We start from the raw sequence: 20610 nt of genomic DNA, 5'->3' as shown, positions 1-20610 counted from the left end.
AAAGTAGGGTGAGAAAATGAAATATGGTTTGAGCAACGTGGTCTGAAAGCAGGGAAGTGTAAGACTACGGGGATTGGGGGGGCTTGGGTTGGGGGATTGAGCGACAAGTGGCAGCTGGTAGGGTTACATGGATGGTGCGGTGTGGTGGGACTGCTGGCTGGGTGTGGATTGACGTGGCCAGCCATGTGTCAATTTTATATTTTTTTAACTATTTAAAATTTCTATTAACTAAAACATAATACTAAATATATATTTTTTAAAAACTACAATAAAATACTACTTTTACAAAAAAAATCAACCATCTTCATCTTCCATTGAGTCGAATCTAGGAAGTGTCGAAACATGTTGTACCAAATCAGCTCGAAGGTTTGAATTTATTTGTCTTGACTCGATTAGATTTTGGTTTTGCGATCTCTTTTCGTTACTAATGTCTTCTTATTTGATGCGGTCTCCTCATCATAATATTCAACTATTGTGAGCCCTTCATCCTCTAAAATCATGTTGTGTAGAATCATGCACACGTACATCACGTTTCTTATTTGATCTTTTTTCATACAATCTACAAGGCATCCTCAAAATGCACCACCTTTTATGCAAAACACCAAATGCCCCTCTGAACTTTGTTAAACTTTATTCTTTTAGGATCTAGGGTTCCCTCTCTGAACTTTGTTAAACTTTATTCTTTTAGGATCTAGGGTTCCCTCTCTTGAAAATGATTTCACAAAAACAGCCCACTCAGGGTAAATTCCATCAACAAGATAGTACCCATACTTGTATTCAACGTCATTTACAATAAATGTTCCTTTTGGTCCAACACCATTTATTAGATCATTTAAAAGGGGCGAGTGATGTACAATGTTTATATCGTTATGTGAACCTGGCATACCAAAGAATGCATACCAGATCCAAAGATCTTGTGATGCACCAGCTTCAAGCATCATAGCTGGCATTCTATGATATCCGCTTGTGTGAGAGCCTTGCCATGCAGTCGGACAAAGTTCCCACTCCCATTTCATACAATTTAAACTAGCTTTCATCCCGGGGAGGCCATGATATTCAGCGTGATGTTCCAAAAGTTGTTGCATATCACTAAACGTTAGTTTTCTCAAATATTTTTTCATATATAGTTCAATAATATACGTACAAAAACTGTGAAGACTTTCCCTAGCTACTCGTGCCGACATTTTTAAATAGTCGTCCATTATGTCGGAACTATCGTCGTAAGCCAATTGTATTAGGGCGGCCATGACCTTTTGCCACGTTGTAAATCCGATCTTACCACCCGCATCGGGTTTTTGTTGGAAATAAGGATAGTTACCCTCTAAATCCTTTGATATTCTTAAAAATAAATTTTTACTCATACGAAAACGACGCCTAAACATGTTTTCATCATACGTTGGTTCGGGTGAGAAATAATCTCATACCAGCAAATCGTTTGCGGTTTCGCGTTCACGAACTATATACTTCCTCCATTTTTTTCGGGTTGGCAGGTCCCTACATCTGAATCTTCAACAATAGTTTTCACGACCGTCGCCACTGTTGATAATAATATTTCCGTTCCGTCGTCGGATGAGGATGACAAAAGAAATCTATCATACGAATCGCTTGAACTTGAAGAATCTATTGAAGGTTGGTAGTGGTTTTAAAATGGTAAGTATTGTTTGATATATATATAGATTATAAAATAAAGTTTTTTTTTTAAATAGTCGTTGGCCAACGACTAGCCCAACGGTCATATGCCATAGCCAATGGTAGCCAGCCAAGTCAACTCCCCCCCCCCCCCCCGCGCCCTACGCCGGGCTTCATAGCGACGCTGGCTGGGTAACGCCAAACCAAGGCTGGCACGAAGTGGGCTAGCCAGCGTTGGCTGGCTTCCTCCACCCCACCCAACGCCACCACTCTCCGCAGTCTAAGTGCGGGGTTAGTGCTTGGTATAGGTTATAGTATATCCTCTAAAAAAATACCAGATTATAAAAACTAATAAATTATAATAAAAGTTAGATTTAATAGGTTATAGTATATCCTCTAAAAAATTACCAGATTATAAAAACTAATAAATTATAATAAAAGTTAGATTTAGTAGGTTATAGTATATCCTCTAAAAAATTACCAGATTATAAAAACTAATAAACTATAATAAAAGTTAGATTTTAAGTAATAATAATCTTCAAATAATAACGTGGAAGTAAAATTCAAATAGTAAATTACAAGTTTTGTCCTTTATGTTTACACTAAATTGCAGGCGTTGTCTTTTAGCGCAAAAGTTTACAAGTTTTGTCCTTAACGTTTCAAAATCCTGCACGTTATGTCCTTTAGGCCAAACCCAATTAGATTTTTTGATTAAATCTGGTCATGTGCCTTGCACATGAGGGTATTGTTGTCATTTCACCTTCTCAAGGGCTATTGTGTAAAGAACTTTTATTAAGGGACTATTTTGTAACAAACTAAAAAATAAAAGGGTTATATAATTCCTATCTCAACTTCTGCACACATCTCTATCTCTCAGGTGGTTGTAGGAGCTCCGGCCACCCACCCAATCACCGGCCACCCACAAGCAATCAACACTTCGAAACATTCAATTTCACAATCACTCTGCTCCAATTCTCCAGTATTTCTTCTCCAAATCAGTTCCAGTTCATCACGGTAAGTTCATTTCTCCATTAACACCTCACACATTTATCGCATATCAACCTTTAATCCTAACAAAAACTCGATCTACACCTCAAAACCTAGAGATCTGTAGATGAAAATGTCGTTATGTTCATAACAATTACATCATTCACAGTCAACAACAATTCAACAACAACAACAGCAGAAATAACCAGCATTAGACGATGTCGTTTGAGTTAGAAGAAGAAGATGCCTTCGACCACACGTTATTAGTGGTTCGAGAAGTTTTCGTGTTCAAAATACCGCCGCGATCCACCAGCAGCGGTTACAAGTGCGGGCAGCGTTTTGAATTTAAGTAAATTATAACTGAGTTCTTTGTTGCGTCGGTCAAAAGGATGCTGACTGGCGATGTCAGCAGCAGTCCGGGCAGCGTTTTGGAGTGGAATTCTTGGGTTCCGGGCAAAGTGAATATTTTTGCGTGGAGGCTTCTTCGTAACAGCTTACCTACAGCTGATAACCTTCACAGCAGAGGCATTATAAATCAATGGGACAATTGCAAGTTATGTGGCGATAGTATGGAAACGACTAATCATTTGTTTACAACTTGTATAATTGCGAGCGTGGTGTGGCAAAAGATCGGGGCATGGTGCAAAATCCCTCCGTTAAACATGTCGTCTGCCAAGGATGCTTTGGAGGTTCATAATCAGATTCGCGGCTCGGTTGTAAAAAGGAAGGTGGTCAGTGCTATCATAATGGTATCCCTTTGGAGCATGTGGAAGGCCAGAAACAAAGCGATTTTTGAAGAAGAGGAAGTGAGCCCGAACAAGATTATCGGGGAAATTGTGTCGCTTAGTTTTCTTTGGATTAAATATCGTTCTAGTTGTAGTAATTTGGACTGGAGACGTTGGTCGAATTTTGAGTTGTAATGTCTTGTTTTCGCCTGTTCCTAGCGGCTTGCTAGGGGGCGTTTTCTAATGAAAGTTGCCGTTCCAAAAAAAATATATAAAACAAGGTAAAATTACATCTTCGATGCTAAGCTAGCTTAGCACAAATAACGAGGTGAAAAGAAGGACCCAACAAGCTGTTGAAGTGCAGCTGGACTGAGAAAACCGTACAGTCACGGTGATCCAATTTCAGTTAATCATTGACTTCACACTACGGCGTCGTTCTAAAACGTCCACATATTGTTTTATTTGTAATTTCTTATTAAAAAATTAACAACTGATGTATCTAAAAATGTATATTTAATTATCGGTTGTTTCATGCTCAACCAAGAAGTAGACATATGAAACTCAAATGCTAAAGAAACTAGAAAGACTGCTTTCATTACATAGGAAAAACAATTCATTTACTTAAAACAATATAATGCCTGTTACGCATAGCCTAATGCATTTACTTAAAACAATAGAACGCCCCAAGGGGGTGGTGTTCGGGGCATTATCAAGCTCCTTCACACCCCTATAATGCCCATTACGCATAGCCTAAGAGTGGCGATTGTCATCGGCGGATAGATTCTTAACTATAAGGCGCATAGTATAAAATACCCTTTTAGGGGTTTTAGAGAGGTTTTAGGCTTGTTTAGGGCTACTTTAGGGTTGTTTAGGACTTTTTTATGGCTCATTTTAGATGTTTTACGCGTTTCAGACGACTTTTAGCCTGAATTTGGCCAGAAACTGCTTGAAATTGCGCCTCACCAATTGCAGCGAAAGCTTGTGAGAACAATCAGCATGCCTTTGTCCTCCTGGCGTTTGACACGTTCGGCTCCTTTGCGCCGAAGCATGGCCGGTTTTGGGTCTGTGCGGGATGTGCCACCGCACGGGGCCCATAACCCTTTGGGGCCCAAAATAATTTAAAAACTTTATATACTGTATAAATAAAAGTTAACGAAAATGCGTAGTTATAAAATGCCTATGTAATCTGGTGGATAAGGCGCTTGGAAATGAAAGTAGGGATTGTTGGTTCGACCCTTTCAAGAATCAGTAATATTTCCTGCTGTATTATTTTTTAATTGGGCTTTATAAACCTATCCTAGCTGACTTATATTCCTTCGCTTTTCTTTTGCTTTATTTTTCTCTATGCTTCCATGTTTCAGTTAGACTTTAAAAAAATCAAACATTTTTAACATATTCTATGATATTTCATGAAAGTGTTTATTTTTGTTTTAAATATGACAAATGTAACATATTCTATGATATTTCATGAAAGTGGTTTTTTTTTTCTAAACATGACATTTTAAATGAATTTTTTTTAAAAATGTTCGACCCTTTCAAGAATCAGTAATATATTTATTTCCTGCTGAATTATTTTTTAATTGGGCTTTATAAACCTATCCTAGCTGACTTATATACCTTCACTTTTCTTTTGCTTTACTTTTCTCTATGCTTCCATGTTTCAGTTAGGCTTTAAAAAAAATCAAACATTTTAACCATATTCTATGATATTTCATGAAAGTGTTTATTTTTTTTTAAATATGACAAATGTAACATATTCTATGATATTTCATGAAAGTGGTTTTTTTTTAAACATGACATTTTAAATGTTCGAAGCATTCACATACAAGCCTCAAAACTGTTTTTTAAGGTTTCAGTTTTGATAATCAATAATTAAAATTTAAAACTAAATTAAAAATAGTAAAACAATAACTGTTTACTTTCGGCTCACTATCTTCCTATAACAACTTTTTTTTATATACAAGTTTATATTTAGGGCTTTAGGGGCCCCATTTTTCTACTCACACAAGGCCTAAGAGAATCCCAACTTCCCAGAGACGGCCCTGCGCCGGAGGCAGTTCGGTTCTTGGCTAGAGTTCAGCGTGTGGTCCACAGCAACTTTTCGACCCCTCGGGGCGAGGCTTTGTTTTTAGTAGATTAGTGATTTCTATTCAGAAGGGGACGACGGCGCAGTTTGTTGCTCGTCTACCTGCTATCCTTATGTTGTTGATTAAATCTATAAACATGGGTCAAAATATATAACCTAATCATGTTTATTCAATCATAACGTAAATATAAATACCAAGTTAGAGACACTTACTTGTGGGAGTGGTCATCTTTGAAGACGAAGATAAGGCCATGATTCCCGTTATGGTACCTTGGGTTGATGGATCACCTTTAGAGAGAATTTTTTGGTGTTTGGGTTCTTAAGGAGTTTTTCATATAACTATTTATAAACCATGACTACTATCACTAATGATCTATAATTATGATCATAAATCATTGTTGGTTACAAACTCTTGGTATTCTCTCTATTAAAGGTACCTAAAGGGAAATCATAATTGCCCCTTAATACTAATCAATAATTACAATTACTACCATCAAGTAATTGTCGGGGACTAGTTATGTCATATTGGTAATGTTACCAAATGATCCTTAAGGCCACATCAACGGGTTATTTCTAACATTCTCCCACTTGGCCGAGTGATCATTTGTGATAAGTATAAGTAAGTTTGGCCAAGTTAAAACATTAATCAATGTTTCAAATTGAAATTGCAACAGAAAAATACAGTCATTGAGTTACTGTCAACTCAAGACCCCCATTAATCATGTTACAACCCCAAATCAAAACATACGTAAATTTAAGACCAAAATGACTGAGGTAAGCCCTTTGAAATTAATTTGTATAATTCTTGTCTATACGTCATCAGGTGCACATACGTATTTATAGACAAACAAATTGTGTAATTGAGGAAAAAATAATAATTAATCATTCATATGTACGATATGCTATTATGTAAGGCCTTTAGTAAAACCCGTCTTTATTATGAGCTCTTAAAAAGACTTTGGGTGTAAACCTTAGTTATCGGATCCGCAAGCATATCATGAATGTAATGTATTCGATACAAATAATTAGTTTCCTCTTTTTGTTCATAAACGAACAATAACTTTGTATCGAAGTTTAATGCAGCACCTCTCGAACTGTTACTGTTCGAGGAAATAAGGTAGCTGACTTTTCACAGTAATTCTTCAATATAGTATTTATATGGAGTTAATAAGTTTATGAGTCTACTGATAAAATTTCAACAACATTTAGTGACAATTGCGTTGTTAATTAACAACATATTATGTCATTATAATTTAGGTTGTTGTTAATAGTTTCTTATGACTCCTTCATAAGATAAATTTGTCTACAAACATAAGGATTACCCTAAATTGACTTTTAGGTTCTTTTGAATATTACAAAATCAAGGTAAGAATAATCAACCTCTTCTTTATAGTCTTTCTCATTTCTTAAAGATATCGTAAGACGCTTCACAATAATCTAGAGTGGTCTAATTTTCATCAATGTGAGCAATATCTAAACGAGTATAGACTTGAACCTTCGTAAGGCTTCTAATTAACGAAGCATAAGGAAATAATATCATTTATCATTTTATCTTCTAAATGAGAGCTATATTATTTGTTACACATGTAAGAGCCCGCTTTAGAGTAAAGCTTATGGGACGAAACTAATGTCCTGTTGAGTCTATCTCGGTATATTTTGATATCTCTCGCGTAAGTGATATCTCCGAGATTCATTATATCAAAATATGTGTGAGAAATTATTTGACTTGTGTAACATATACTTATCCAAAAAGTGCTATATATATAAGGACAAGTTTACATTAGTTGCTCCCACTCATCTTGAGGTAGGTACATAAATCCACTTAATTCTTGATGAAAAAATGCATTAAGATTTCATCACATTTTGATGTTTGCCTTAACCCCATACATGGAATTAATCGACTTACAAAGTGAGTGTTCTTGACCTTCAGTTTAGAACTTTCAGGTTGTTTTTATAAACATGTAAGACTTTGTTTACGGAAAGTTGTTTTAATGTTTATATAATGTAGCTCTAAATGATTATAAGCCACTAGAACAACAATGATCCTCAAAGAAACATTTTGTAAGAAAGGTAAGATGATTCTTTGATAAATAATTCTCTTCTAAGCATAACCTTTAACAATCAATCATACTTTTAGCGTCTTAACGTTTGCATTCAGATTTTGTTTAGTGATGAACACCCTTAGGTAATTCAACCAAATCCCAAACGTTAAAATCAAATTTGCTAATAACAATTCTAATTCCATTTAGAAAATTGATTGATGCTAATGGCTTAATTAGAGGAAGTAGGACCAGTAAACTTTCCAATATCCATTTCAACTTAAGTCAAGGAGGATACATAATCATCAAAGTTAAACCTAGATGACCTCCGTAGTTGCTATCACTTTCAAGATTCTAAGTGTGTAAGAGTTGGTGCAGTATGGTGTGCAAGAGGTGTAATCGGAGTAAAATTTAATAGGTCTCTTCCCCCCGCCTCTTGCACTTCTGGCAACTTTTACTGCTCCCACTGACTTAGAAATCTTTAACAATTTAGCATGCTTATGGTCAACATTAAAAACCAATAAATTCTAATAAAGAAACAATTATGGTCAACATTAAAAGACCAATAAATTCTAATAAAGAAATAAATTAATGAATTTACTTCTTGTAGTTTCTCTGTTTGAGGATTACAAGTTTGGCAAGAAATCTGAGTGTGCCCACGTCTAAGCAACAATGAAACTTTTGTTAAAGTAGCAGTATATTCTTAAAGAGAAAAGTTGTGAAGGAGCAGTGTCTTGTACAGGAGGTACAAATTGAGGTAACGACAAGTTTTCACTCCCCTACCTCTTGCAACTCTCGCAAATTAAGATTAAGACATTTAATGCTCCCACTAACCTTTTAGATAGGAATGCTACAAGATAAGTTTCAGTGATGTACGTGTTGTGGGAACATGTCATATATGTTAGACTTGATTTCCTTAATGTCCAGATGTTATAAAATTTTGAGGGACATATTTAGAAGGAATCATAGTATATATGAATTAATTTCTTTAATAAATTGATCCATATGAGACATATTAGATACAAGTAAATATTATTTGAAATGATAAATGACTTATGTCAGAATATTCCATTTTGGGATAAGTTCCAATGAAATATAATTTCTGATGGAACTTGATTTATTCTCTTAGCCATTTAAATATTAAGGCTTTCAACACATGCTCGTAAGTCACTAAAATTGAGATTTGATAATATTTCATCCTTCATTAACCTGGTCCAAATTTCGCATGCAATTTGGTCTTAATGGATGAAGTTTGTAGATCTCATTTTTTTTCTTTTGTTAAATTTCCATTTTCATGATAACAAAAGGTTGTGAAAAAATGTAGCATCATCTAGTTCTATCTTATAAGGTTTCTATCCAGATTGAGATGACAAATAATATAAGAGTTTAAGGTAAGAGTGACTTTGTTTTAACCATGCAAACCTCACAACTGTCATAATGTAGCTTTTATATTGATACTAAATTCTGAATAATCTACAGAATATATAAGGTATCATAAAGCCCAATTATAAAACAGTTTATTATGGTTCTTATAGTATTAACATAAAATTTTGTCACTAACTCTCATATTAATTATTTGTTGATTTCTGGTAAGGAAACACATAGAACTAGAATCAACCGGTCATGTGTTGGTTAGAATTTTACCATTAGCGGATTAAATATCATAAATATCTTACTACTTATCTTAGCCAGCTGTTTCATTGAATTATGGATAGTCTCGATGCTCATGCCTAGTTAATGGCAAAAATTTGCAGTGAGACTTTCCTTTGAGAAAACTTATAGCTGGAAGTAGTACTTGTACACTATCTCTGAATCTTAAAAGTATCATCCTTTCAGGTTTATGGCGATGAGATAAACAACATCTAATTTTCTAGTTTCATGCATTCCTTTTCCTGTACATATGCTGCTAATCAACACACTCGTTTTCCTTTGGTACTCTTGAGTGTAATAGTTGATTCTTAAGGCAACTTATGATATTAGTGGAAAAGTTATGTGTAATGCACCAGAAAAGTGTATTGATTTTCATGTGTAAACCTTTAAATTATGGGTCATGGTATTGTACATCATGATGTATTTACATACGCCACTAACTTTATAGTAAGAATCTAGAGTAATGCATGCGTCTTAGGAGTTATTTTGATTCTTCCAAAGAAAATAAATTAGTCTTAGGAAATTTAGAATCTAGAATAGCTCACATGATAGCAATAATTAAGTGGGTTCTTGATTATCATAAGAGATATAATGTTTGACTTATCCCACTAGTCATGCTCTAGTTTTCTTCTGTATAACTTTTATCAGAAAAGAGCAGTATAATTATCATATCTTAAGAAATAATCAAGAATCCAACAAGAGAAAATTTTTTAGAAACTCTTTAGTAAGCAAAACATTTTAGGTTTTGAAATTAGAGTGGATAAAACAGATGAGATACAAACTTAGGAAGAAACTTGGAGTGATTTGCATTATGGGGTAATCAAGTAAGGCAGACACAAATTATTATATTGAAGATATAGTCTACTATAACACCAAAATAACAGACTAATATAAGGTTCTACCTGAATTTTGGCTTCGCTTTGGCTTTGACCAAAATTCAGACATTATGAACGTACATAAATAACAGATTGTCTTGATGTTCTAAATAAATTTGGCTTCGCTTTGGCTTTGACCAAAATTACATGTATTATGAACATAAATAAATAAAACCAACTTATTGTTCTGCTTGAATTTTGGCTTCGCTTTGGCTTTGACCAAAATTCACGCATTATGAACCATATAAAATAATAAACCTCGGCTTAATGTTCTACCAAATTTTGGCTTCGCTTTGGCTTTGACCAAAATTCAGCATTATGAACGATATAAATAATAGACCGTCTTTAGTGTTCTACATGAACTCTGGCTTCGCTTTGGCTTTGACCATAATTCACATATTATGAACACACATAAATATAGACTGTCTCAATGTTCTACATGAACTCTAGCTTCGCTTTGGCTTTGACCAAAATTCATGTATTATGAACACACATAAATAATAAAGTAAAGCACATAAATATAACATAACACCTTTGGGCCAGAAATGAAATATTTATGTATATTAGGCTGATAATTTATTATGTGCATCATCAAACAATTCGTTGTTGGTTTCATTATCCAACAATACACATAATCACATAAAGTGGCATAAATTAAAGTTGAGTCATTCGCAAGTTATAGTCATATGAAACCAAATAAAATATGGCTTCCAAAAGTTAACATAAGGCATGTGAATTCGTATAAACGTTATGCAAAAATTTATACAGAAATAATTAATACAAAATATCTCATGCGAAAGCTTAACATATAATTGAGTTACTCTATATATTTCATATAACCTATACAAAAAAAATAAATTAATTCCGTATAGTATGTGACATAAATTGACATAACATATATGCGATTAGTGATATCTTTTTTAATCACTAAATTATTTCCCCATTAACTACAAATAATAATGATAAGAATACAAAACAAAATATGCCAACGTATGCAATAAAGGCCTAAAAAAAGCTTAATAAATTATCTTCATGGCAATTTATATTATGAAATAAAAATAATGACCACTTCTAATTAATATAAAGCATTACTTTATTACTGATTTATTTCATGGTGAATGATTATATGGTTTCGGTTTGCAAATAATAACCACTTATTCCAAATAAATTTGTTAAACAATAAAACCCATTGAAAATTTGTAATTTTATTTGTTTTTAGGAATTGTTGCATAAGAAAAGCTGGATTAAACTCAACACCATGTAATGTCCGCCGCTTCAACTTCGATAGTTGGTATCTTTTAATTTATCTAACATGCTTTCTTCAACAAAATCACAAAATTTTGTTTTGTTTCTTTGAAGATTATAAAATCGCAAATTAGATAAAAACCATTATATAAATCAAGGGAATATCGATTCAATAATTGAAATGATATAATCAACATCGCTCTGATACCACATGTTGATTAAATCTATAAACATGGGTCAAAATATATAACCTAATCATGTTTATTCAATCATAACGTAAATATAAATACCAAGTTAGAGACACTTACTTGTGGGAGTGGTCATCTTTGAAGACGAAGATAAGGCCATGATTCCCGTTATGGTACCTTGGGTTGATGGATCACCTTTAGAGAGAATTTTTTGGTGTTTGGGTTCTTAAGGAGTTTTTCATATAACTATTTATAAACCATGACTACTATCACTAATGATCTATAATTATGATCATAAATCATTGTTGGTTACAAACTCTTGGTATTCTCTCTATTAAAGGTACCTAAAGGGAAATCATAATTGCCCCTTAATACTAATCAATAATTACAATTACTACCATCAAGTAATTGTCGGGGACTAGTTATGTCATATTGGTAATGTTACCAAATGATCCTTAAGGCCACATCAACGGGTTATTTCTAACATATGTAATTTGCTATGATGATTGGAATGGGATAATACCAAAAGTAGGTGAAAACCTTGATTTTTAAAACGTTTGATTGTGTTAAAAAAATTAAAAAGCAAACCAATATATAAACTCATCTATAGCTATTAAAGTTGTATTACGAGACTAACTAATAGTAGGTATACTTCTCCAATCTAAAACATCAAGCATACATATTTCTAGAGTTCTAGTTGGGCCGTTGAGGGATCCCAAAGAACAACTCTCTTTATTATAGAATCACATTTAAGGTGTGTTTTGTATGAGGTAACAAAATGAACGAGAAAATGGGATGGACAAAAAATGTTAAGGATAAGGGAATGAAATGGATCATTATTATTTCATTGTTCTGTTTGGTTACCTATATGAGAATAGAATGAATCATTACTTTGTACTGTATAGTAGTCAGAGCCGGCTTTGGGCCTGTTCAGGAGGTTCCACTGCAACTCCCATGCAAAGAAACGCACAGCCAAATCCAATTGATGCCTACGTGGCGTTCGAATCCGGACATCCCATTGGAGGTGGACTATGTTGGTGGCGCACTCATGTGTTTGCAAAAACACAGTGTGTTTGTATAGTTTTATGTCGGTTTTGGTGTTTAAATGCGTTAAATCAAATTGGTATGTCGTGCTTATCATGTGTTAGGTTTTTCAGGCTTAACGGGGTCTAAATGAGGTGAAAAGAACACCCAAGCAGGAAAACAGACTCGACGGTACCTGGAAAGGTGCTAAAAACAAGCTGCTGGAAACTGATTTCTGTCGCGCAACGCGACGTGGGAGATGCATGTTGGTCGCATGGCGCGACTAGGCCAAATCAACAAAAGTCAAACCTTGTTTCCTCGCGCCATGCGACGAGGAGAAAGGGTATGGTCGCGTGGCGCGACGGCGTAAGGCGGTGAATATTGTATTTAAACGTCCCAAATCGCATGGAAACCCTATCTTTTGCTGTTTTGCCATTTTGGACGATTGGAGAGTTGCGTTTTGGACGATTGGAGAGCTGCGTTTAGGCGATTTTATCAGTATTCTTTCATCTTTCATCCCGTTTCTTCATGTTTGATCGTATCAAATAAATTCCCGAAGTTGTGATGACAGGTATGCGCGACTAAACACTTTGTTACTTCATAGGTATTTAAGTTAAATACAAATACTTTGGATTAGCCCACGACAACTACATCACACGCACTTTCACGTCTGGAATTCCAATTACAAGCAAACGGTGATGGTGGGACCTCTATCTCTCTCACGTAATAATAACATATTTATAATTTTTTAAATTATAATTTTTTAAAATGGTGTTTGAAAATGGATGTAGCACCAGAGAGGAAATAATTATTTCCAAATATAAGTTAAAATCTTATGTGACGCGTTTGGATGCATTGAAAGTGAAAAGAGTGTTGGTTATTCGGGTATCATACCTTCAACAATTCCTTTAAATTCCTTTGCACCACATAGTTACAAGCATGGTTGTAAAAGTCCCGCCTAGGCTCCGAGTACTCCCCGACAGTGGCGGAGCCACACTTTGAACAACGGTGTCGTCCGACACCATTGAATTTTGTGTAGCAAATACAACGTATAATAGGAAAATTCGAGCGACACCATTGTTTTTTTACGAGCGACACCATTGTCTTTTTACAAACGACACCCTTGTTTTGTTTTCTTTTAAAAGAATTACATAATAAACAAATTTATATTTCAAAAAATTAAAAAATTAAGCCCAGTTACTTGAATTTAATTAGCATACTTTAGATCATTAAAGGTTCATGCTTAATTTTTGTTTTTTTCTAATCCAGTATGCATTATAGCCTCATGTCTAATTGGTTTTGTTTAATTGTTTAACATAACAGGATGTTTGATGATCATTTGATTGATGCGTGCACTTGTTTGTTATAATGAAAAAGAGAGTTTTTTTGCAAGTTGTCATTAAAAACATTATGAATTGAATTTCAATATCATTCCACACGAAAAAGTGCAATTACAAAGCAATGGCAGGTAGTCGGGCAACAAGTTGCGCCGCCACCCCCTTTTGAATAGAAAAACCAAAATAAGAAAATGCGTACAAAGCAACTATTAAATGCATATTTTTTATATATTTCAAATGACTTTGTAATTTTATTATATGTTTTTATTCAATGACATTGTAGTTTTACTGTAATATTTATTTTTATTATGTGATTTGACCCGACTAGATCCGAACCGATCCAATAAGTTCGACTCCGGATTACTATAAACAGGGTATCTATAAAAAATGACACCATTAGAAAAAATTTCTGGCTCCGCCACTGCTCCCCGAGTACTTGCTACAAGGTAGGCTATCGAGGCACGAGTACTGGTCTCTCAGGCCAATTACTCCCCGAGTAATCTCCGCCTAAGCCGAGTACTTCCCGAGTACTCCCGAATCCGACTAGGGGGCGCCTAGCGACTTTTGCAACCATGGTTACAAGACAATCCAATAAATAATTAGAATAATCAAAATTGATTTAAGTCGTTTACCTTGTTAATTCTAATTGATTTAACAAAACACTTGTGTCAATAGACTTGCAAAAGCCGTTCAAAGTGGTAACGGAAAGCAAATGAGCCAAGCCTATGTCTAAACCTTAAGCTTGACTAGTTTTCAGCTTCATGTATTAAGCTCAAGCTCTACATAGTACACTCATGTGAGGTAAAAAAATATGATAACCAATTTGTACAATTCAATGCTTTTTAATCTTAAAAAAAGTAAAATAACAGAGTATAATATTAAGACCTGACGTTAGTTGCTCTTTATGTACAATTTCTTACAAGTAAAATTCTTTCAACGAAAATTTTAATCTTACATAAAGTTCACTTCTTTTCAGTGTTGAGTTAATTTTCTAGTAAAAGTCATGTTTTATTAGGTTTTTAAGACCCACTTGAAAAACCAGATATTAGATGGTCGAGTACAGTGACAGATTTAGAAAATCCTTACAGGGGTAACGTTTAAGAAAAGAGGTAACGAAATTGAAAAAAATATCATTTTTTTTTCCAAAATTTACACTACCGCCGAAGCGTTAAAGGGTAACGGGAGCTACCCCTATTTACAAGCTATATCCGGCCATGGTCGAGTAGGCACCTCCAAGAGAAACCCCAATTGTTTTTCGCGTTATATTCGCTAATATAATCGGATTTTGTCATCCCGCTTATAGTAGTTAAATCATACTAATCAAACACAGGTCTTTGGATACCAACTAGTGGTAATCAGTTTGGCATGTCTAATTAGCTATTAAAACATAATACTAAAACCACTTTGGCTATAGCCTAGTGGTCAAGAGGAATTATCTCTTGTGGAGAGACTAAGGTTCAATCCTTAGTGGGGATGGGGCACCCCGTTATGGGCCTAGTGGTCAGGAGTGTAAGTATTTAAGGGGAAAAAATTATTCTTTCAAAAAAAAAAAAAAAAAAAAAAAACCTATTTCATCATTCATGCTTAGTTCCAAATGAAAAATTCTAACCGGACATTTCTTTAAGATTCTTTGGAAGTTTGAATATATTGTAACCTATACTATATAAACTTCATATTTCCATGTTTTCATTAAATCCGACGGTGTATAAATCAGTTTTAATATATGTAAAACAAAAGATTTTTATGTGTTGACTGTTTGTAAAAAGAAAAAGAAACAAGCTAAATGGATGGATGTTTTTTTTTTAATTTTAAAATAGTTACTCATCATTAATCATTAAGTAATAACAAAGCACTTAAAAGTAAAAAAGTTTATTAATGATGGTTATGCTATTATTAAATCATTTGTCATTTTGTCTCAAACTAGTAAATTTCCCCGCGCGTTGTGGCGAGGTTTAAATGTAAAGTAACTTGAATTTATATTGTCTAATGAAAACGTATTATATTTGACCAGACTTGTTTCCGGACAAAGTTTACGTTAAAATGTAAACAAGCTGAAAACGTATATAAAAATAAGCATAAAAACGTATATATTTAACCCGACTTATATTTTGGAAGAAACTGACATTGAAACGTAAACCAACTTGCATTTATACTGGCCCGTACATAAAAATAAGCACGTAAGAATACAATGTTTTATTAAGTTAAAGAATGGTACGGCGCGTTACGGAGGCGTTGGAACGTAAAGTAACTTGAATTTGTATGGAATTTGACTTGACTCCTTTTAATTTATAATGTTTTATTAAGTTAAATAATGGTACAACACGAAAACGTATTATATTTCACCCAACCGATTTCTTTAAAAAAAACTTACGTCGAAACGTAAATCAACTTAATTTATACCGACACACACCTAAAAATATGTACGTAAAACTCGATTACAAGGTATTTAAAAAGTTGAGGGGTTCTAAACATCAATGCTGAAAGTTAAAAAGGTAAATGTTAAAAAAAAAAGATTAATAAACAAACGTGTAGCTGCCTAGCTGGTTGCTAGGGTAGATGAAGCTTGGTATTGATATATTGATATATTGATATAATAAAATGATATAAATAGTGTTAGAGTTATAACTTAGTAGAAATAATGGTCATATGACTCATATTCCATTATTCCTTGATTCCAGAAGCTTGAGCCTATAGTTGGAATCGTAGCCCATATGCTGAACAACCATAGCATAACGATCACATGAAATATTACTAGCACAGGCTAGGAGTTATGTGTAAGACCCTTACTTGATTTATACCATTTTCCTATAGATTTCGATTAATATAATGTACTTACGACTAAACATACACTTAATATACGAATTTGTTAAAACTTTTTAAGAAATAAAACCAGTGGCGGAGCTAGAAATTTTTTCTAATGGTGTCATTTTTTATAGATACCCTGTTTATAGTAATCCGGAGTCGAACTTATTGGATCGGTTCGGATCTAGTCGGGTCAAATCACATAATAAAAATAAATATTACAGTAAAACTACAATGTCATTGAATAAAAACATATAATAAAATTACAAAGTCATTTGAAATATATAAAAAATATGCATTTAATAGTTGCTTTGTACGCATTTTCTTATTTTGGTTTTTCTATTCAAAAGGGGGTGGCGGCGCAACTTGTTGCCCGACTACCTGCCATTGCTTTGTAATTGCACTTTTTCGTGTGGAATGATATTGAAATTCAATTCATAATGTTTTTAATGACAACTTGCAAAAAAACTCTCTTTTTCATTATAACAAACAAGTGCACGCATCAATCAAATGATCATCAAACATCCTGTTATGTTAAACAATTAAACAAAACCAATTAGACATGAGGCTATAATGCATACTGGATTAGAAAAAAACAAAAATTAAGCATGAACCTTTAATGATCTAAAGTATGCTAATTAAATTCAAGTAACTGGGCTTAATTTTTTAATTTTTTGAAATATAAATTTGTTTATTATGTAATTCTTTTAAAAGAAAACAAAACAAGGGTGTCGTTTGTAAAAAGACAATGGTGTCGCTCGTAAAAAAACAATGGTGTCGCTCGAATTTTCCTATTATACGTTGTATTTGCTACACAAAATTCAATGGTGTCGGACGACACCGTTGTTCAAAGTGTGGCTCCGCCACTGAATAAAACATTTCAACATTTTGTATGTAAATTCGCCGTTTAAAACGTGCCGACGAATCATTATGCGGAAGCTTGAATTATTGATCGTGTTCGGTTCTTTATCGAGCTTGATCGTCCTCCAATACTGTACATTTCACCTACAATTCATAAAACATGAATTGAATTAGTCATACGCAGTTTAAAACGTGTTTAAACGAGTTCGCAAGACAAAATAATTAAAAAAAAACAAATTTCCGAAACTGGGCGCTGTCGATTTATCATGAACATATTGTTATAATTATTTCCTACTATACAAGGTTCAAATCACGGGTTTATATACATTTTTAACTCTTTTTTGCTAATATGTTTATTTTGACCCGTTAAGGGCATTTAAGCATTTTTAAGCATAAATCACGCTCAATCATTTCTAGCATTATATCTCCGCATCATTTATCAATTGGTCTTCCACCACAACTATTATTGTGGTGGATTTAATGTGGTATTCTATTTGTTTCGAATTGCCCTTCTCGTTAACAGAAAAATGGATGAAGTTAACCCAATAGACTAAAATGACAAAAGTGAAACTTTTTAGACCCACAAAACAAAATATAAAACCTTTAGATTAAACTGTCAAAATAGCCTAAACCACAAGAACTAAAATAACATTTAACTCTTTTATACGAAAAGTTAAACCATCCTCCAATCAAAAACCATTTGCAAGTAAGATTCCCATATTCACTTTTCTATTTACCATCTATAATGCCGTGATTTGCCCTCAGGGCAGTGCCCCACGCCTCCACCTGTGCTAGTGTGTGGTAGTGTACAAAGTTTTGTTTGTTGATGTGTTTTGGGTGGGCGTAAGGATAACACATACTTTAAATTTATTAAATTACAAAATATTTTCTCTGTTTTTGTTGTACATAAAAAAACATTTTAAAAACTATCTTATAATTTCAAAACTAGGGAGAGGATAAAATAGAAAGTTTATTTTGGCTAGAAATAATAGGAAGCAATAAAATTATGACATGTGACAAAATTTAAAATAAAGAGGAAGGATATTTTAGTCAATTGTATCAAATCTTCTCCCTTCTTCTCTCTGTAATTTGAAACCCACCATTTTCAAAACCCACCATCTTCAACCTTTTCTTGACTTTCTATCTCAATAATCACTACAATATAGTGCGATTTTCGTTACCAATCAATGATTCAAACACCCAATCAACGTGTTCTTCATCTTTTTTTTTTGAAGAAACCCAGTTTAATTTGATACAATATCTCATTTTTTCCCGTGATTTTGAAGGAATCACTTGATTCGTTCCATTCGATCGCTGATATGTGTTTTAGCATTCAAATTTCGTCAATCGTTGAAGAAATCTGAAGAAGTCGGTTTCGATCTATGTAAAAAAAATTTGAATTGCATTTTTATGATTTGGGTTTTTGAATTGAGTCATTGTGTTTTACAAAGGAATGAAAAAACAGTTTCTTTGGTATTTTCAGTCCATTGTGTTTTAGAAATAACACATTTTATTGTGTTTTAGTCCATTGCGTTCTAGGTAAAACACATTTTATGTGTTTTTAGTCCATTGCATTTTAGAAAAAAACACTTTCTTTTGTGTTTTTGTCTATTGCGTTTTAGGAAAACACATTTTTATGTGTTTTTTGGTCCAATGCATTTTAGAAAAACACATTTTGAAGTGTTTTTAGTCCATTGCGTTTTTAGGTAAAAACACATTTTTATGTGTTTTTAGTTCATTGCGTTTTAGAAAGAACACTTTCTTTTGTGTGTTTAGGCCATTGCGTTTTAGAAAAAAGACATTTTTATGTGTTTTTTGGTCCATTGCGTTTTACAAAAACACATTAAAAAATATTTTTGGTCCATTGCGTTTTAGGTAAAACACATTTTTATGTGTTTTCAGTCTATTACGTTTTAGAAAGAACACTTTCTTTTGTGTTTTTAGGCCATTGCGTTTTTAAAAAAAGACATTTCTTTGTGTTTTCTGGTCATTGCGTTTTAGAAATAAGACATTTCTTTGTATTTCTGGCCATTGAGTTTTAGAAATAAGACATTTCTTTGTGTTTTTTGTCCATTGCGTTTTAGAAAAAAAAAAATAATTTTTTTACGCTTTTTGTCCATTGCGTTTTACACAACTAGGTTTTCGAAAATATAGCAATAGTATACTCGTTTTAAAGATAAAAAACTCTCATTTTTTTGGTGCATTTTTTATCAAAAAATAATGTCGTATGAAAGGGTTATTAGCGTTTAAAAAATGGTGAGAATTGGAGGATATAGAAACTATTGCCTTTGATTGACTAGAATGCTCCTAGGCAAACGCACGCGTTTTCTTTTTTTTTCTTCAATTTCACTCATTTAATATTAGCCCTTGATTAATAAATAGATGGTTAAGATTACTTCCTAGCCTTCACACCCAAATAAACTTCCTATTATATCCTTACCTTCAAAACTAACTGTTAAATCATTTTAATTTTGTATTTTATTTATAGAAAAAGGCATTAATATTTCAAAAGATTACGATGGATTAATGGTGTATGCTTAAATATGGGTCATGATATACTAAGAAGTTTATTTGGGTAAGAAGGTTAGGAAGTAATCTTCACCATCCATTAAGTAATTAAGGACTTAGATTAAATGGGTTAATTGAACAAAATGAGAGGCACGTGAGTTTTCCTTAAGGGTATTCTAGTCATGCTTATTCGATAGTTTCTCTCTCCTCAAATTTTTCTCGTTTTTAAAATGTTAATAACTTTTTCATACGGCATTATTTTTTTTTATAAAAATTGCACCATAAAAATGAGCGTTTTTTATCTTTAAAACGAGTATACTATTGTTATACTTTTGAAAAAAAATCGAAAACCTAGATGCATAAAACGCAATAGATAGCACAACACACTATAACCCAAGTTCTAAATCAGAATCGGGTTTCACATGGCCGTGTTTATGTTTTAACATGGTCATGCCTCTATTCTAACATGATCATGTTTATGTTTTAGCATGATCATGTTCTTTGCACTCAAGTTCTAAAAACGTATACTCTAGGTCTAAAAAGCAATGGGTTTCACGTGGTCATGTTTCTGTTTTAATATGGTCATGCATCTGTTCCAACATGATCATGCTTTTGTTTTAGCATGATCTGTTATTTCCAATGTTTTCATAACCAA

At 33.3% G+C, this 20610-nt stretch overlaps 1 protein-coding gene across 1 annotated transcript; it reads right to left on the bottom strand.

Moving 5' to 3' along the window:
• Positions 1-638: 638 nt before the first annotated feature.
• LOC110913433 lies at positions 639-1247 on the bottom strand. Its single transcript, XM_022158265.1, has one exon. It carries the CDS (start codon positions 1245-1247, stop codon positions 639-641), a length of 609 nt encoding a protein of 202 aa, XP_022013957.1.
• Positions 1248-20610: the final 19363 nt, after the last annotated feature.

The sequence above is a fragment of the Helianthus annuus genome, chromosome 15, assembly GCF_002127325.2.
Source record: "Helianthus annuus cultivar XRQ/B chromosome 15, HanXRQr2.0-SUNRISE, whole genome shotgun sequence".
Taxonomy (NCBI): Eukaryota; Viridiplantae; Streptophyta; class Magnoliopsida; order Asterales; family Asteraceae; genus Helianthus; species Helianthus annuus.
Note: the sequence above shows the minus strand (reverse complement) of the source record. Positions and strands in the feature narration are given on the sequence as shown.

What these genes read in the sequence shown, in the direction of transcription:
- LOC110913433 (XM_022158265.1), bottom strand. Translation starts at nt 1,247, where the DNA reads ATGGCCGCCCTAATACAATTGGCTTACGACGATAGTTCCGACATAATG.